Source organism: Rhodotorula paludigena (genome assembly GCF_050403205.1).
Source record: "Rhodotorula paludigena JCM10292 DNA, Rt_paludigena_JCM10292v1_ctg75, whole genome shotgun sequence".
Taxonomy (NCBI): Eukaryota; Fungi; Basidiomycota; class Microbotryomycetes; order Sporidiobolales; family Sporidiobolaceae; genus Rhodotorula; species Rhodotorula paludigena.
This window is the reverse complement of record NW_027481383.1, coordinates 1-13,317: the sequence shown is the minus strand read 5'-3', so window position 1 is coordinate 13,317 and position 13,317 is coordinate 1. Positions and strand designations below refer to the sequence as shown.

At 58.5% G+C, this 13,317-nt stretch overlaps 4 protein-coding genes across 4 annotated transcripts; all 4 read left to right on the top strand.

Annotated features, from left to right (window-relative positions):
- Window positions 1–178: 178 nt before the first annotated feature.
- On the top strand, window positions 179–2,361 carry CUS1 (U2 snRNP complex subunit CUS1; the record flags this gene model as incomplete). The annotated part of the gene is made up of 8 exons (XM_076652408.1): window positions 179–355; window positions 437–556; window positions 616–940; window positions 1,006–1,198; window positions 1,257–1,451; window positions 1,509–1,620; window positions 1,676–1,730; window positions 1,790–2,361. 8 exons carry the CDS (start codon window positions 179–181, stop codon window positions 2,359–2,361), a joined length of 1,749 nt encoding a protein of 582 aa, XP_076502019.1.
- Window positions 2,362–2,519: 158 nt separating this feature from the next.
- JCM10292_000446 (coiled-coil-helix-coiled-coil-helix domain-containing protein) lies at window positions 2,520–3,445 on the top strand (the record flags this gene model as incomplete). The annotated part of the gene is made up of 3 exons (XM_076652407.1): window positions 2,520–2,763; window positions 2,910–3,227; window positions 3,288–3,445. 3 exons carry the CDS (start codon window positions 2,520–2,522, stop codon window positions 3,443–3,445), a joined length of 720 nt encoding a protein of 239 aa, XP_076502018.1.
- A 7,327-nt stretch (window positions 3,446–10,772) lies between these two features.
- Window positions 10,773–11,870, top strand: JCM10292_000445 (uncharacterized protein; the record flags this gene model as incomplete). The annotated part of the gene is made up of 5 exons (XM_076652406.1): window positions 10,773–10,816; window positions 10,930–11,080; window positions 11,140–11,423; window positions 11,544–11,632; window positions 11,746–11,870. The coding sequence occupies 5 exons, from the start codon at window positions 10,773–10,775 to the stop codon at window positions 11,868–11,870; spliced, it is 693 nt and encodes a 230-aa protein (XP_076502017.1).
- A 702-nt stretch (window positions 11,871–12,572) lies between these two features.
- Window positions 12,573–12,776, top strand: JCM10292_000444 (uncharacterized protein; the record flags this gene model as incomplete). Its single annotated transcript, XM_076652405.1, has 1 exon — window positions 12,573–12,776. The coding sequence occupies one exon, from the start codon at window positions 12,573–12,575 to the stop codon at window positions 12,774–12,776; it is 204 nt and encodes a 67-aa protein (XP_076502016.1).
- Window positions 12,777–13,317: the final 541 nt, after the last annotated feature.

Here is a 13,317-nt window from a genome sequence, read left to right as displayed (position 1 = left end):
TCTGAGCGAGCAGCGCGCTGTCGCGGTTATCAAGGGTCTCGCCGTCGAGACGCCAACGTCGAGCGTAGTGGTCCTCCCACGCTTTCGCACGCGCTGCTGCGACGCTGACAGACAGCGACTCTGTCCTAGCCGGTTCATCTGAGCAGCTCGGACGCTCAGCACAGCACGCAAGAGCAGCATGGCAGCTGCCACCGCCGCCCCCGCCGTCAACGGCAGTGCGGCCATCTCGACTGCCAACAAGTCGCGCGGTCAACTCAAGCGCCTCAAGAAGAAGGCTAAGGGTGGAAAAGCCGCAGGCACGAATCAGGAGAGCCCGGCGAACGACAATCGTCCGAGGGAGAGGGCGCCAACTCAGGTGCGTCTGCTCGCCTTCAAGCACCGACTGGACGCCGGATGCTTCGCAGCAATCAGCTCACCGGAGCAAATGCTGCTGCAGGAGCCTGTCGAGGCGTTCGAAGACGTCAAGGTCAAGGTTGAGGACGGCGACGCTTCTTCCATTCCCGGTGCTTTCGCAGAGGTCTTCGCTCACTTCCAGCTGCCTGGCGAGGATGTCAAGGTGCGTGCGGATTCTCAGGACGGTATACATGCGTCCAGACTGACCGTCAGCATGACCAGGTGGAGAACGACGGTGGAGTCGTCGATGGCAAAGGTCAGGTCATCTATTCGGACGACGAGATGCCTTCTGAGGACGACGAGGAACCCGCCGAGCTGTCGAAGCGCAAGCAGCGCAAGCTCAATCGCCTCTCGGTCGCCGAGCTCAAGCGTCTGGTCAAGAAACCCGAGGTGGTCGAATGGGTCGACGTCTCCGCCACCGATCCGCGACTGCTCGTCCAGATCAAGAGTCATCGTAACACGGTACCGATCCCAGCGCATTGGAGCCAGAAGCGCGACTACCTGCAGGGCAAGCGTGGTATCGAGAAACCGCAGTTCCAGCTCCCGAGTACGTTCCTCCCGCTTCTCAGCCCCTTCCAAATGTTCGGACTAACGGTCGACCTCCTCGCACAGGTTTCATTGCCGACACGGGCATTGCAACGCAGCGAGACGCTGTCAAGGAGAAGGAGGAGCAGCAGTCGCTCAAGCAGAAGACGCGCGAGCGCGTGCAGCCCAAGATGGGCAAGATCGACATCGACTACCAGAAGTTGCACGACGCCTTCTTCAAGTATCAGACCAAGCCCAAGATGAGCGAATTCGGCGAGGTGTAAGTCGCTTCCTCGGCTTGCTCAGCGTACGGGGCGCTGAGTCTTTCCTGAGTGCAGCTACTACGAGGGCAAGGAGTACGAGACCAAACTCAAGGAGAAGAAGCCGGGCGACCTGTCGGACGAGCTCAAGGAGGCTCTGTCGATCCCGCCGCTTGCGCCACCGCCTTGGCTCATCAGCATGCAACGCTACGGTCCTCCGCCAAGCTACCCGAACCTCCGCATTGCTGGCCTGAATGCACCGATTCCTGAAGGGTGAGTGACTTCTGGTCTCATAGGCAGGCTCTCGGTTGACTGGACATGAACCTGCAGCGCTGCGTGGGGCTTCCACCCGGGTGGATGGGGCAAGCCGCCTCTGGACGAGTACGGCCGTCCTCTCTACGGCGACATTTACGGAGTTGCGCCTCAAGGTCCCGATGGGCAGGTATGTGATACAATTCGCCGCTGTCTGTGCTGGGCTGACTACGGTCGGCACACAGTCTGGCGAACCCATCGAGCGCGAACCTTGGGGCGAGCTCGAGCCTGATGAGGAGGGTATGCCCTGCTCATTTCACTTTCTACTGCTCGTGTCCGCTGATTCGCACATTCTACAGTCTCAGAAGAAGAGGATGAAGACGATGAGGAGGAAGAGGACGAGGGCGACGATGACGGCGAGCCGGCACCGGGCGATGGCTTGCAGACGCCGTCAGGACTCGAGACGCCCTCCGGTCTCGCATCAGTCACTTCGACCGTGCCGGGCGGACTCGAGACGCCCGACTTCATCGAGCTACGCAAACGGCGCGAAGAGACACAACCCGAGGCGGACGGCCCGAGGTCGCTCTACCAGGTCCTGCCCGAGCGCGAGACTCGCATGCGCGGATTCATGGGCTCCGACCGTGTCTACGACGTCTCCGGCATCTCGCAGGCCGCCGGCCCGCCCGTTCTCGGCCAGGAAGAACGGAGCTCCACGAAGCGCAAGGCGGGCGGCGTCGACGTCGCCATCGATGCGGCGGAACTGGAAGGGCTTTCCGAGGCCGACCTTCGATCGCGCTACGAACAGGCGAACCGCTCGGGACGCCCTCAGCACGAGGACTTTTCGGACTTCGCGGCGGCCGAGGTGGCCAAGCGGAGGAAGATGGCAGAGAGCAAGAAGCGGGACCAGCCGAAGGAAAAGTTCAAGTTCTAGGCTCATCCAGTGCAATACTTTGTCGCTCCAACCCTGTGCTCGCTCGAGAATATGACCGTTTTCGGACTCGTTGTCCGAAAGTCTGGCAGGAGTTGGGCAGGTCGCCCTCGATCTCTTCGGGTCCGCCACGACTTCGGCCGCTTCCTTCCTCTCAGACGATGCTGCGTGCCTCAGTTCGTGCCGTGCCGCGCTCGGTTACCCCGCGCGGCCTGCCGCATTTCCGCACCGCCACCACCTCTTCGACACAGCGTCGATTCGCCGTCTACCAGTCGCAGACGACCAAGCCTTACGTCTACGCATCTCTCGGCCTCGTCGCACTCGTTGGCTGGTCGGCCGCTATCCTCACGGTCGGCGGCAAGAGCGGGAAACGGTCCAAGCAGGCGGGGCACGCGAAGGAGGAGAGTACGTCCCGCTCTCGTGTTCCGGCGGCTCTGGGCCGCGTGCAGTCTCGATCTTGATCGAGACGCAGCACAGTGCGGTGCTGTGCACGCTCGCAGAACTCGCGCCGAGTCTCGCTACAACCGAAGCTGACTGATCACCTCCGACAGACTCGAAGCCGCCCGTCCCCGGCTCAGCTTCTGGTGTCTCCGGATCCGCCGCACAGGCGCCAGTGGCCGAGGCTGCGAAAGAAGCTGCGGATCCTGCGGATTCGTCGCAGGCTGCGGCGTTCAACCCGGAAACGGGCGAAATCAACTGGGACTGCCCGTGCCTCGGCGGCATGGCGGACGGGCCGTGCGGCGAGGAGTTCAAGCAGGCATTCTCGTGCTTCGTCTATAGCGAAGCCGAGCCGAAGGGCATCGACTGCGTCGAGAAGTTCCGGGGCATGCAGGACTGTTTCCGCAAACACCCCGACATTTACGGTGATGGTACGTATTCTCCAGCTCGATCGAGAATCACCCTGCCTAATGAGCGTGTGCATGCAACAGAAGCGGAGGATCTTGCGGATGGCGAGGAGGAGGATGGCTTTGACCTCGTCCAGCGGGCGGAGGCTGCCATCGCCCTCCCAGACGAGCACTTCTTGGAGGCCGCCGCTGCGGAGGCGCCAACAAGCAAGCCGTCGTCGGCTGCGGCTGCGCTTGAGTAGACAAGCCCATCAAAAACAGCAGTACCCATCGCAACTTGCAAACAGCTTCTCCGCTCTCCCATGTTCCGTTGTGCATGTCGCTTGCAGCTGCAGCAGAGGGCCTCTACTTCGCTCAGAGTGGAGTCTGGACAAGCTTGAGGCACCATATGCCAAAGGGCGGCTACATGCAAAACGTTTTTGACGCGGAGCCTTGCGCACACGCTGCCAGACCTTCAGCAAAAACAGTCTCTTGGCCCTGAGCGGGAATGATGAGGAAGCACCGCCTTGCCCTTCACATGTTGGTCTGGCATCAGTGTTGGTCTGGCTTCAGATTTGGGCCCGCGGCAACCTTGGCTTGCCTGGTCAGAGTTGTTGTTGATCTATACGTTAAGTTCGACACCCGCCTTCAACCAAAGTCTTCGATAGTATAGTGGCTAGTATATTGCCTTGTCAAGCTGCATGCAGCTCAACTCGGCAGAGACCCGGGTTCAATTCCCGGTCGAAGAGTCTTTTGTTGAGTCTCTTTGCGTCCGCCCTTGACGAGAGTGACCTCTTTTGCCGCAAGGCACTACCGGCCTTTCTCTTGTGCGCCTTGCCGCCTCAGAATCACCATGGGGCTGCAGAGAAGCACACCTTTGGGATGCCAGGAGCCCTGTCGGTCAGAGCTCCGGCACTGCTCTCTCTCTGCGTGTACGCTGCAAAAAGAAAACAGCACAGGCAACATTGCCCGGCCGGCAGCAGCCAGGCACTCGTGCGCAGTGCCAAAAAAAACGCAAAAGAAACTGCTCAGTGGCGGGATCGAACCGCCGACATTGGACTTGCACCCGGAGGTATTAGGTCCACATCATAACCAACTAGATCAACCGAGCCGCTGTTGGAGGACAATTCTGATTTTGCATACCCATACTTTGAGGGCGTGCCGTCCGGACAACGACAGTTCCTGGCGGCCCGGCATGTCAGAAGATTGCTTCTCTGACCTGAGGACGTTCCCGTGGGTTCCCTGCCACTCAGAGCACACATAAAAAGAGAGGGGACGGCCCTGACGCCTCGGGACGCTGGCGAGGGCGTCCCGCGAGCAAAAAAAGAAGGCGTGACTGGGGATCGAACCCAGGTTAGTCGGAAGTGCTCGGGTCAGAACCGACTGTACTAACCACTATACTATCTCGCCTCCCATGCACGCGCGGGTGGCATTTGCAATATAGGTAGTTGGCCCCTGGGCAGGAGATGAAGGGGGTGTTCCAACGAGTGGGGTTTGGCGGTAATGGAGGTGTTCCTTTGGGAAGCAGACAGCAGTTAAAAGAGCAGTGATACTCAGAGAGGGGCAAGGGGCCGCAAGGGTCAAACAAGCACCGCTCATTGCCGTGAATGTACAGTAATTGAATCTGCCTACAAGCAAGCCTTTGGGACAGGGTCAAGCCCTTGCTTGTAGACAGATCTTGATTTTGGGATTTGCTACAGCAGAATCTGCCTACAAGAAAGGCTGTGGGAGAGGCTCAACCACTTTCTTATGAACCAATCTTTCTTGTACATTCTGCTACCGCTCACATTCTCTGGGACCGGGAAGAGCTTTGGGCTTTCTTATAGCCAGATCTTTCTTCCATGTCTCTTTCTTATGTGCAGATTCTACTGTACATGCCATTGTAACGCTCCTCCTTTGCTGAGTAGTGCTGCAAATGCTTGTGCCTGGCCAATGACACTTGTCAGCGCATGGAAGCAGCACGTGGCTTTGTGCTTGTGCTAGTGACCCAAAGCTTGTTGTCCTCCAGCATGCAAGCTGTGATACATAACCAGCGGTGCATGAGAGGTACATTGTGCAGAAAGCACGGCCCACGTACATAGTTTACAATGTGTGAGAGCAGTCGCCACTGCAGTAGAGGACCAGGCTAAGCACGACAGGTCACGGTGGCAGGCTGGCAGCTTGTTCAAGCACAACAAGCTGTGATTCCGGAGCCTCAGCTTATGAGACAGCAGTGATCAACTTGGGTTGGCGGCAGCCGTCATGTAGTCCCGCATGCACAGCAGTTGGCTTGTGTTCCCAGTACTGCAACGGTTGAGTGCTTGACAACATCGGCAACAGGCTGAACAAGCAAGAGACTTGAGAGCGTACTGCTGGTAGCACACCCAACAAACAAACAAACAAACAAACAAACAAACAAACAAACAAACAAACAAACAAACAAAAAAACAAACAAACAAACAAACAAACAAACAAATAAACAAACTGCAAAGGTGGCGCATGCGCACCCTGGCAATGGTAAGGGAGCAAGACATGGTTCGGAAAGACTGCAGAGCAGGCAGGTTGTTGTGAGGATATTTGCCAAACAACAGAGGGCAACAAGGGTCGAGGAGAGTTCAAGCTTTGAGAAGTGCTGGCAGCAACAGAGAGGAAACAGCAAGAAATTGTGCCCTGCCGGCCTTGCTGTGCCAAGACCCCTGCATTATCAGCGCAGGGAGTAAGAGTGGAGTGCTTGAGGGCCCTGCAGCTGCACGGTCAAAGACACAGCAACAGCTGGTGCAGCCGCTGCTTGGCTTAAAGAGGCGCTAGGGCCTAGGCTGCCATGTGGCTATTGTAGCTGGTAAGGACAAGCAGCAAAGCGTGAGCGTCTAGCTTGGCCCGGTCATCTGTCATTGTGTGCCATGCGCGGTGGCGCTCAACTTGGAGGCAATGAACCTCAACTGGCAAGCAGAGCGTGCCCAGCAAGGGCCAAATGCGGGAGCGGTCCTACTCATAGGTGAAGGCAGCAAGGGCTTTGGTCCAAGAGGTTGTTGCTGCAGACACGTGATTGACAAGACTGAGGTGCAGTTGACCCGCTTGGCAATGCCGTTTATCTGCTGCGGGAGATGCGTTGGTTCGAGTGCAATGCTGTGCTTGGCGGCTTCACTACAGATGCAGTGCTTGTGTACTTGCCGCTGTCGTCACTCTGGAGCTGTTTGACCAGCCTGCTGCACTCAAGCTTCACAAGTGCCTTGAAGTGCCAAAAAGCTGCAAGCATAACAGTCAAGGATCTTGTGGCAGGTGCCTGGCTACACAGCATCTGTGAGCAATTGTTGCAAAAGCAAAATTGATGGTGAGTATGGCAGATGGACAGGTTTGAGCAGCTTGGCTGTCTTGCATGTCAAGACCAGGAACAGGAATTGCAGACAGGTCATGAGTTGCATGAGGCCCCACAGCCTTCCTTGGTGACTTTTGCCAGGTTCAGGTGGAGTTAGGATGCCAATGAGCGTATAAAGTCCAACGCGGTGCACAAACTGTTACGTCAACCTTGTTGTTGCGGCAAAGGTGTGCGGCCTTGCCAGGGATTGTTTGAATGCTGCACGGAGCTGCAATGCCAAGATAAGCGTTGGCGAGATGCCGGCACAGCGCACAACCATAGTTCTGAATCAGCAGCTCTGCCCAGCCGCCAAAGACCATCAGACTCAGGCGCCGCCTGACACCCACCGGCGCTACCTGCAGGCTGTCAACCTCCCTGTGTATGTCATTCTTGACACCCAGTGTCACCTTGCCCATGTTATTGGCATCTAGGGCTGCTACTCGGCCTGCTGGGACCAGCACAACTGGGCTGCTGTTGTCCGTGCTTCACTCACACAAAATGAAGGGCACGCTCAACCACGGCATTGAAGACGCCCCAGCAATTTGCTCCTGGCTGGAACAGCAACTCTGACGAAAGCATTGACCTGTCAATGTTGCGCTTGACTGTGTGCGTTGTCTGTCTCCTCTTTTCTGGCGCTGTTACCTGGCCCTCCTGCCTCTAGCCCCAGCTTACCGCATCCTCTATCAAAGGAAAGTGCATCAGTCTCTTGCATGCCGGCAAGGAGGCCATCTTCCTCACCCAACTTCTGAGGAAGCTTGGCCACCCTGCTGCTGCACCAATCTGCCTCCTGGGGAACAAGCAGGGCATTTGCGCACTGGCGCGCAGTCCCTGTTCTACAACCAGACCCGCCATCTCTGCCTCATAAGCACTTTGTCCAGGAAATTGTCAACAACCGGCTCCTCAGGGTTGCCTACATCCCCATTCCCAGCAATGGTTGCTAACGCAAAGACCAAGTTGCTACTGTCCCTGCGTTATAGTTGCACCGCTTTGCCATGGGCATTCAGCTGTTGCAGGCAAGAGGGGGTGTTGCTGCATGTCTGCTTGCACAACCTCAAGATTGTCCTCCAATTGCCCACTCCAACTCCTCTCCCTCTGCTGAAAGTGCAGCAATTTCTCATCTGGAAAGGCGCGCAGGCTGCAGCTTCACTTTTTGGTTGCAAAATTGAGTCCTGCTGTCTCTTCTCCTCTGTCTTACATTGTGTTCTCCCATCCAAGCAGGTCTGTCTGGCGTTGTGTTCTCCCATCTGCTGGCTTTGCATTACTGACGCGCGCTCCTCTTCTCTACGCCCTTACAGCAGCAAGCTGATACCATCTGCTTGCAGGACGCAAGATTTGTTAAAGACAAGTTGTCTTTTCCTGGCACACCTCTTGCCAATCTGAGCTGCCATGACCGCCAAGGAGGAGGCACTGATCTTGACATTGAGAATCCTGGCTTGCTTGCCGCCGCCTCACGTGTACGCCCTGCTACAGGTACAATGGCATGCAATGAGCGTGCACCGTCCCTGCTGCAGGGGTCCGCTGCCGCCGCTGTCTCCCAACTGTCTCTGCCCACTTTCCTCCGTTCTCTCATTGAGACCTTGTCAGGGGACTTTGCAGCTGTATCTGCCGCCGTTGGCCGGCAAGTCCCTCGCCGCATCCAACAAAGCTGCCCTTGTCTCATCTGCACAAAACGCTGCGTCAATGCGCAGTGTTGATGCTGGCTCCTGGCGTTTCGGCGTCAGGGCAAGCACAACAGGATCACTACATTGCATGACAAGTATGATGTTAACCCACATTGTCAACCGCAACTTGCTTCTGCAAAGCACAAAGCTCTTGGGCCATGCGTGATTCACTGTCAGAATCAGGACCGGCCTGACAAGGTCATTGGGAACAAGGTGCAGCTTTGTGCCTGGGGCTTCTTGCAGTGTCTCAGACTTGATTTCCCCCAAAAATTGCCCCAGTGCTGAGGTCAGCTTCATCCACAATCTGCTTGCACTTGTGGCACACAGCGGCCTTGTTGTACCCCAGACTGAGTTGGCAAGGCTTCCAAAGATCAGCTTGACAGGGAGCTCTACACGCGTGTCCCCAACAATGTACACAATCCCTCACTTGCTGGCAAGGTTTTCAAACTGATTTGCGCGCTTTGTAATCCCAAGCAGGCTGATAAAAATATGATAGACACTGCAGCCCTGCCTTGCTCAAGCAGGTTGGTTACACGCGCACAATGTTGGAAGCCTGCATTCCTGTGCAGAGCAGGGGGGCAGCACCACTATTCTACCCTCTACGTGGACAACCTTATTTTCATCTGGGCATCTGTTGCCAACATAGCCCTTGTCAAGGGGCTTGCGGCCAAATACAGCATCAAGAACCTTGGCAAGGCTAAGTTTCTCCATGGGAAACATGTGCATTGCTGTCTGGACAGCTGAATTCCTGTCCCAGCGCCCGTACCTGAGAATGTCAGTGCACACCTTGGTCATTCCAACTGCTGTCTAGAGGAGTGTCCTCAGAATTTGGGCGTGATGTCTGTGAGCTGAAGGTGCAGCAGTACGCCCGTGACTTGCAGTGTGCTCTGCACATTGATCATCCCACAGACTTAGGCTTGCAGCCTGTGAGCAACAAGAAGAAACACAAGTTGCTGCACATTGTGTGTATTGCTCGCTGCTCTCAGGCGCGGAGGGAAGAGAAGCGCAAGGGAGGGAGAGCAGGAGGTCCGCCTAGACGGGAGAGGGCACTGAGAGGAGAGGGGGACCTTCTTGAGGGTGCAAGTGACAACAGAGGCGCAAGAGCGGAGCTAGCCGGAGTTGAAGTAGCAAGCAAAAAGTGAGAGCCGCAGAAGTATTCCACAGAGGATTGGGCCCTGCCGGCCTGACCGCACAAAGACCACTGCACCATCAGCACAGGAAATGGTGGCGGACAACCGGAGGGCAATTTTTAGCCTGCGCCGCCAATCAATAAGCGGGACCAACTCAACAACCTTGCCGTCGCGTCGATCATTGTCTCGTGCACGTCTGCCGTCATCCAACGTATCGCAGACTGCGAGCACGACGCGCATACATACTGAAACAAGCTCCGCAAATCAATCCGGCCGACTGACGCGCAGGGCGCATTCCGCTTCCTCACGTGTTTCTGGTCCCTCTCGCTCTCGACAGCATCCCCTGAAGCGGACAAGGTGTTTGCAAAGGAGTACAAGGCCCGTCAAAGCCACAAAGGTCACCATTGACGCAATCTACTTGTCCCACCTGCGTGCGGCCTTCCCCTCCTCCCTCGCCTCACTCCAGACAACCGTTGCCGTGTCCAACCTCATTTCGCTCCCAAGCAACGACACTATCCTTGAGCTTGGGCGGAACGAGATCCTCCGCACAAGCTCGTCCACGTTGTCTTTTGCGCTTGCCCCCACCGCCCCTTTGGCCTCCTCCTTGTTGTTGTTGTCCGGGCAACCCCCGCCGTCCCCTTGCCCCCGTTGCCAGGCTACCACTGGCGCCGGCGCTGCCCGCAGCGACTGAAAGGCCGCCTCGCGCGCAGCTCAGCTCCTCAGCCTGCCGCCGCCGCCGCTCCCTCCGCCGGCCTGGCTTCCCTCGCGTCCCTTGCCGACGTGCTCGGCAGCAACGACGGCGTCAGAGGCTGGCTCAGCGCCGTCCGCCCCGGCCCGCCCGGCGCCCCCTCCCTCCTCACCCTCAACAGCAGCGCCACACACACAATGTACGGCAACGCCAGCTTCTTCTCCGCGCTGGTGGCCTGCTTGCCTACGCCCTTGGAGAGATCGACGCGCAGGTCGCGCTCGAGGTAACAGGCGCCGGCTCGCTGCACCTGCAGCTCAAGGACGGCACGCGGGTCAACATTAAGCGCGCTCTCCTTGTTCCTGGGATCACCGCCACGCTTGTCTAAGTGTCGCAACTCTTCAACAATCACGGCATCGAGGCTATCTTTGGCAAAGCAGCGCGCCTGATGCGCGACAACAAGGTCATTGCGACAGGGTCCCGCACCGCGTTGGGTCTCTACACGCTTGACAGCGTCCCCCCAAGCCCGCACCCGGTGCATCCGCTCTGCTTGCTTTGTCTGCGACCAAGCTGACAACCTGGCATTGTCAACTTGCCCTCCTCTCGACCCGCGCCATTGTTTCCCTCAGTCAGTCGGACATTGTGACGGGACTCAGCGTGTCAAAGGGAGACGGATTGAGCTGTAGCGCGCACTGCAACACCTGTCACACCGCTTGCTCCACTTGTCTCCCGTTCCCGTTGGCGAACCGCAAGACATCCGAGCGCCTCGAGCTTGTGCACATGGACGTCCTCACGATCAACGTGCCGTCGAAGACCGGTCTCCGGTACGTTGTCACCTTTGTCAACGATCACTCAAGAATGCTGTGGACATTCACCCTCGCCAACAAGTTGTCAGCGGAGGTCCTCGCGGCCTTTCAGCGCTTGAAGGCTTGCGCAGAACTCAAGTGCGGACCCCCTGCAAGCGATTGCGGAGCAACAACGGGGGCAAGTACACTAGCGTTGTGTTCACCAACTACGCTGCCAAACACGGCGTTGCCCTCGAACCGACCCGCCCGTACTCACCGCAGACAAACGGCGTTGCCAAACGCGTAAATTGCACGATTGCCAAAGGCGTACCGGGTTTCCTTGGGCAATCCGAGCGCCAAAGGACCTGTGGGCAGAGGCACTTGCCGCTTTCTTCGACGTGAAGAACCGCTCACCGCACGCCGCACTCAATGGACGCGTACCGCTCTCCGTCTGGCGCGGCAAGCCCGTCTGCATCGACCACCTCCGGTTCTGGGGCTGCCAGGCGTGGCGCACCATCACCCACGGTTGCGCCAAGCTCGATGCTCGCGCAGTCCCGCTTATTTTCGTCGGGTACGACGGCGACACGGCGGCGTATCGGCTGTTTGAGCCGAGCCGCGGTCGCACCATCCGGTCACAAGTTGCCAGGTTTGTCAAACACGGGTTCCCTGTTGCAAACTCCGCACCGACGGCTGCTGCACCCACAAGTGCTCATCTTCACGTTGAGAGTCCTCTGCATCGACACGTGGCCCGCACCGCCGGCTGCAGACCCGGCGCCATCGACGCCGGTGCGCGCTCCGCAGCCTCACGCGGCAGGCCCGTCGCCTCCGGCTCCAACTCGCTTCCGTCGCGTAGAGGTGCGCAGGCCGGTCCACGTTTGCGCGCTAGCACCGTCTTCGCCGCCCGCGTCGCTGCCGCCCGCCGTCATCCCCGAACCCGCTCAACTTCCTCTCCAACCCCTTCTTGTCAGATGTCGCCGCCCTTGCCGCCGCGGCCCGCGACTCGCTCTCGGCCTCGGACGACGCGTGCACGCTACCGACGTCGGACCCCCGCAGCCACGCTGGAGCGGTGCGCGACGTCGACGCCGCTGCCTGACGCCAGGGCGAGCAAGACGAGTTCACGTCGTTGCGCAATGAGTACAACGTCTACCACGTTGTCGACCGCGACTCGCTCCCGCCGCGCGCTAAGCTCCTCGAATGCCGATTTGGTTACCGCCGGAAAAAGGACCAGCACGGCAAGGTAACGGGCCACAAAGTCCGCCTCATTGCGCAAGGTTTCTCTCAGCGGCCCGGCGTCAACTTCGGCAAGACCTTTGCCTCGGTGGCAACAGTTTCACCTTGATCCGCACACTGCTTGCCCTTGCCGCCCGCGGCGGTCTCCTTGTGCACCAGGCCGACGTTGACAAGGCGTACCTCTACGGTGAAGTCGACGACTCTGCGGCCTCAAGCAGGCCGGCCGGGTGTAGAACCACCGCATTCACGCCTTGCTCGAGTAGCTCGACTACACGCGCACCAAGTCCGACGCTTGCATCTACGTCCGGACCAAGGGGGGGCATCATCACTACATTGCCCTGTACGTTGACGACCTCCTCATCATCTTGCCGTCCGCCGTTGCGATCGACCGGGTCAAGGGGGGGGCTCAAGGCCAAGTACGGCATCGAAGACTTTGGCAAGGCTAAGTTCACCCTTGGTACCCAGGTGCACCGGCGCGTGGACGGCTCCATCTTCCTGTCCCAGCGTGCCGCCTACCTTGAGGACGTTCTTGCGCGCCTCGGCCAGTCCGGCTGTCACACAGCCCATGATCCCCGACCAGCAGCTTTGCCCCGCCGCCGACAACTATCACTCACCGTCCATTCCCTGCCGGCGCTACCTGCAAGCCGTCCTCATGTATGCCATGCTCGACACCCACCCCAACCTCGCTCGAGTTGTCGGCGTGCTCGGCTGCTACTCCGCCTGCCCGGACCAGCACCACTGGGCCGCCATTGTCCGCGCCTGCCAGTAGCACAAGGGCACGCTCGACTACGGGGTCAAATACACCTTGAATCACTCGCCTCTCTCCGGCTGTAAGGCGTACAGCAACTCCAACTGGGGCGCGGACCCGTCTACGTCGCGCTTGACAATGAGTTGTTGTCTTCCTCCTCTCGTCCGGCGCTGTCTCTTGGTCTTCCTGCCTCCAGACACGCATTGCCACCTCCTCCATTAAAGCGGAGTACATCAGGCTCTTGCATGCCAGTGAGGAGGCCATCTTCCTCTCCCAGCTCCTCAACAAGCTCGGCCACCCCGCCACTGCCCCAACCTGTCTCCTTGGCAACAACCAAGATGCCAACGCCTTGGTGCAACCCTATTTTCACAACCGCACCCGCCACCTCTGCCTCTCTGAGCACTTTGTCCGGGAGATGGTCAACAATGGTGTCCTCAAGGTCACCTACATCCCCACTGTCAGCATGGTTGCCGACGCAATGACCAAGTTGCTCCTGCTCCCTGCCTTCTTGATGCACTGCTCCGTCGTGGGCGTCCAACCGTTGCAGGCAAGGGGGGGGGGG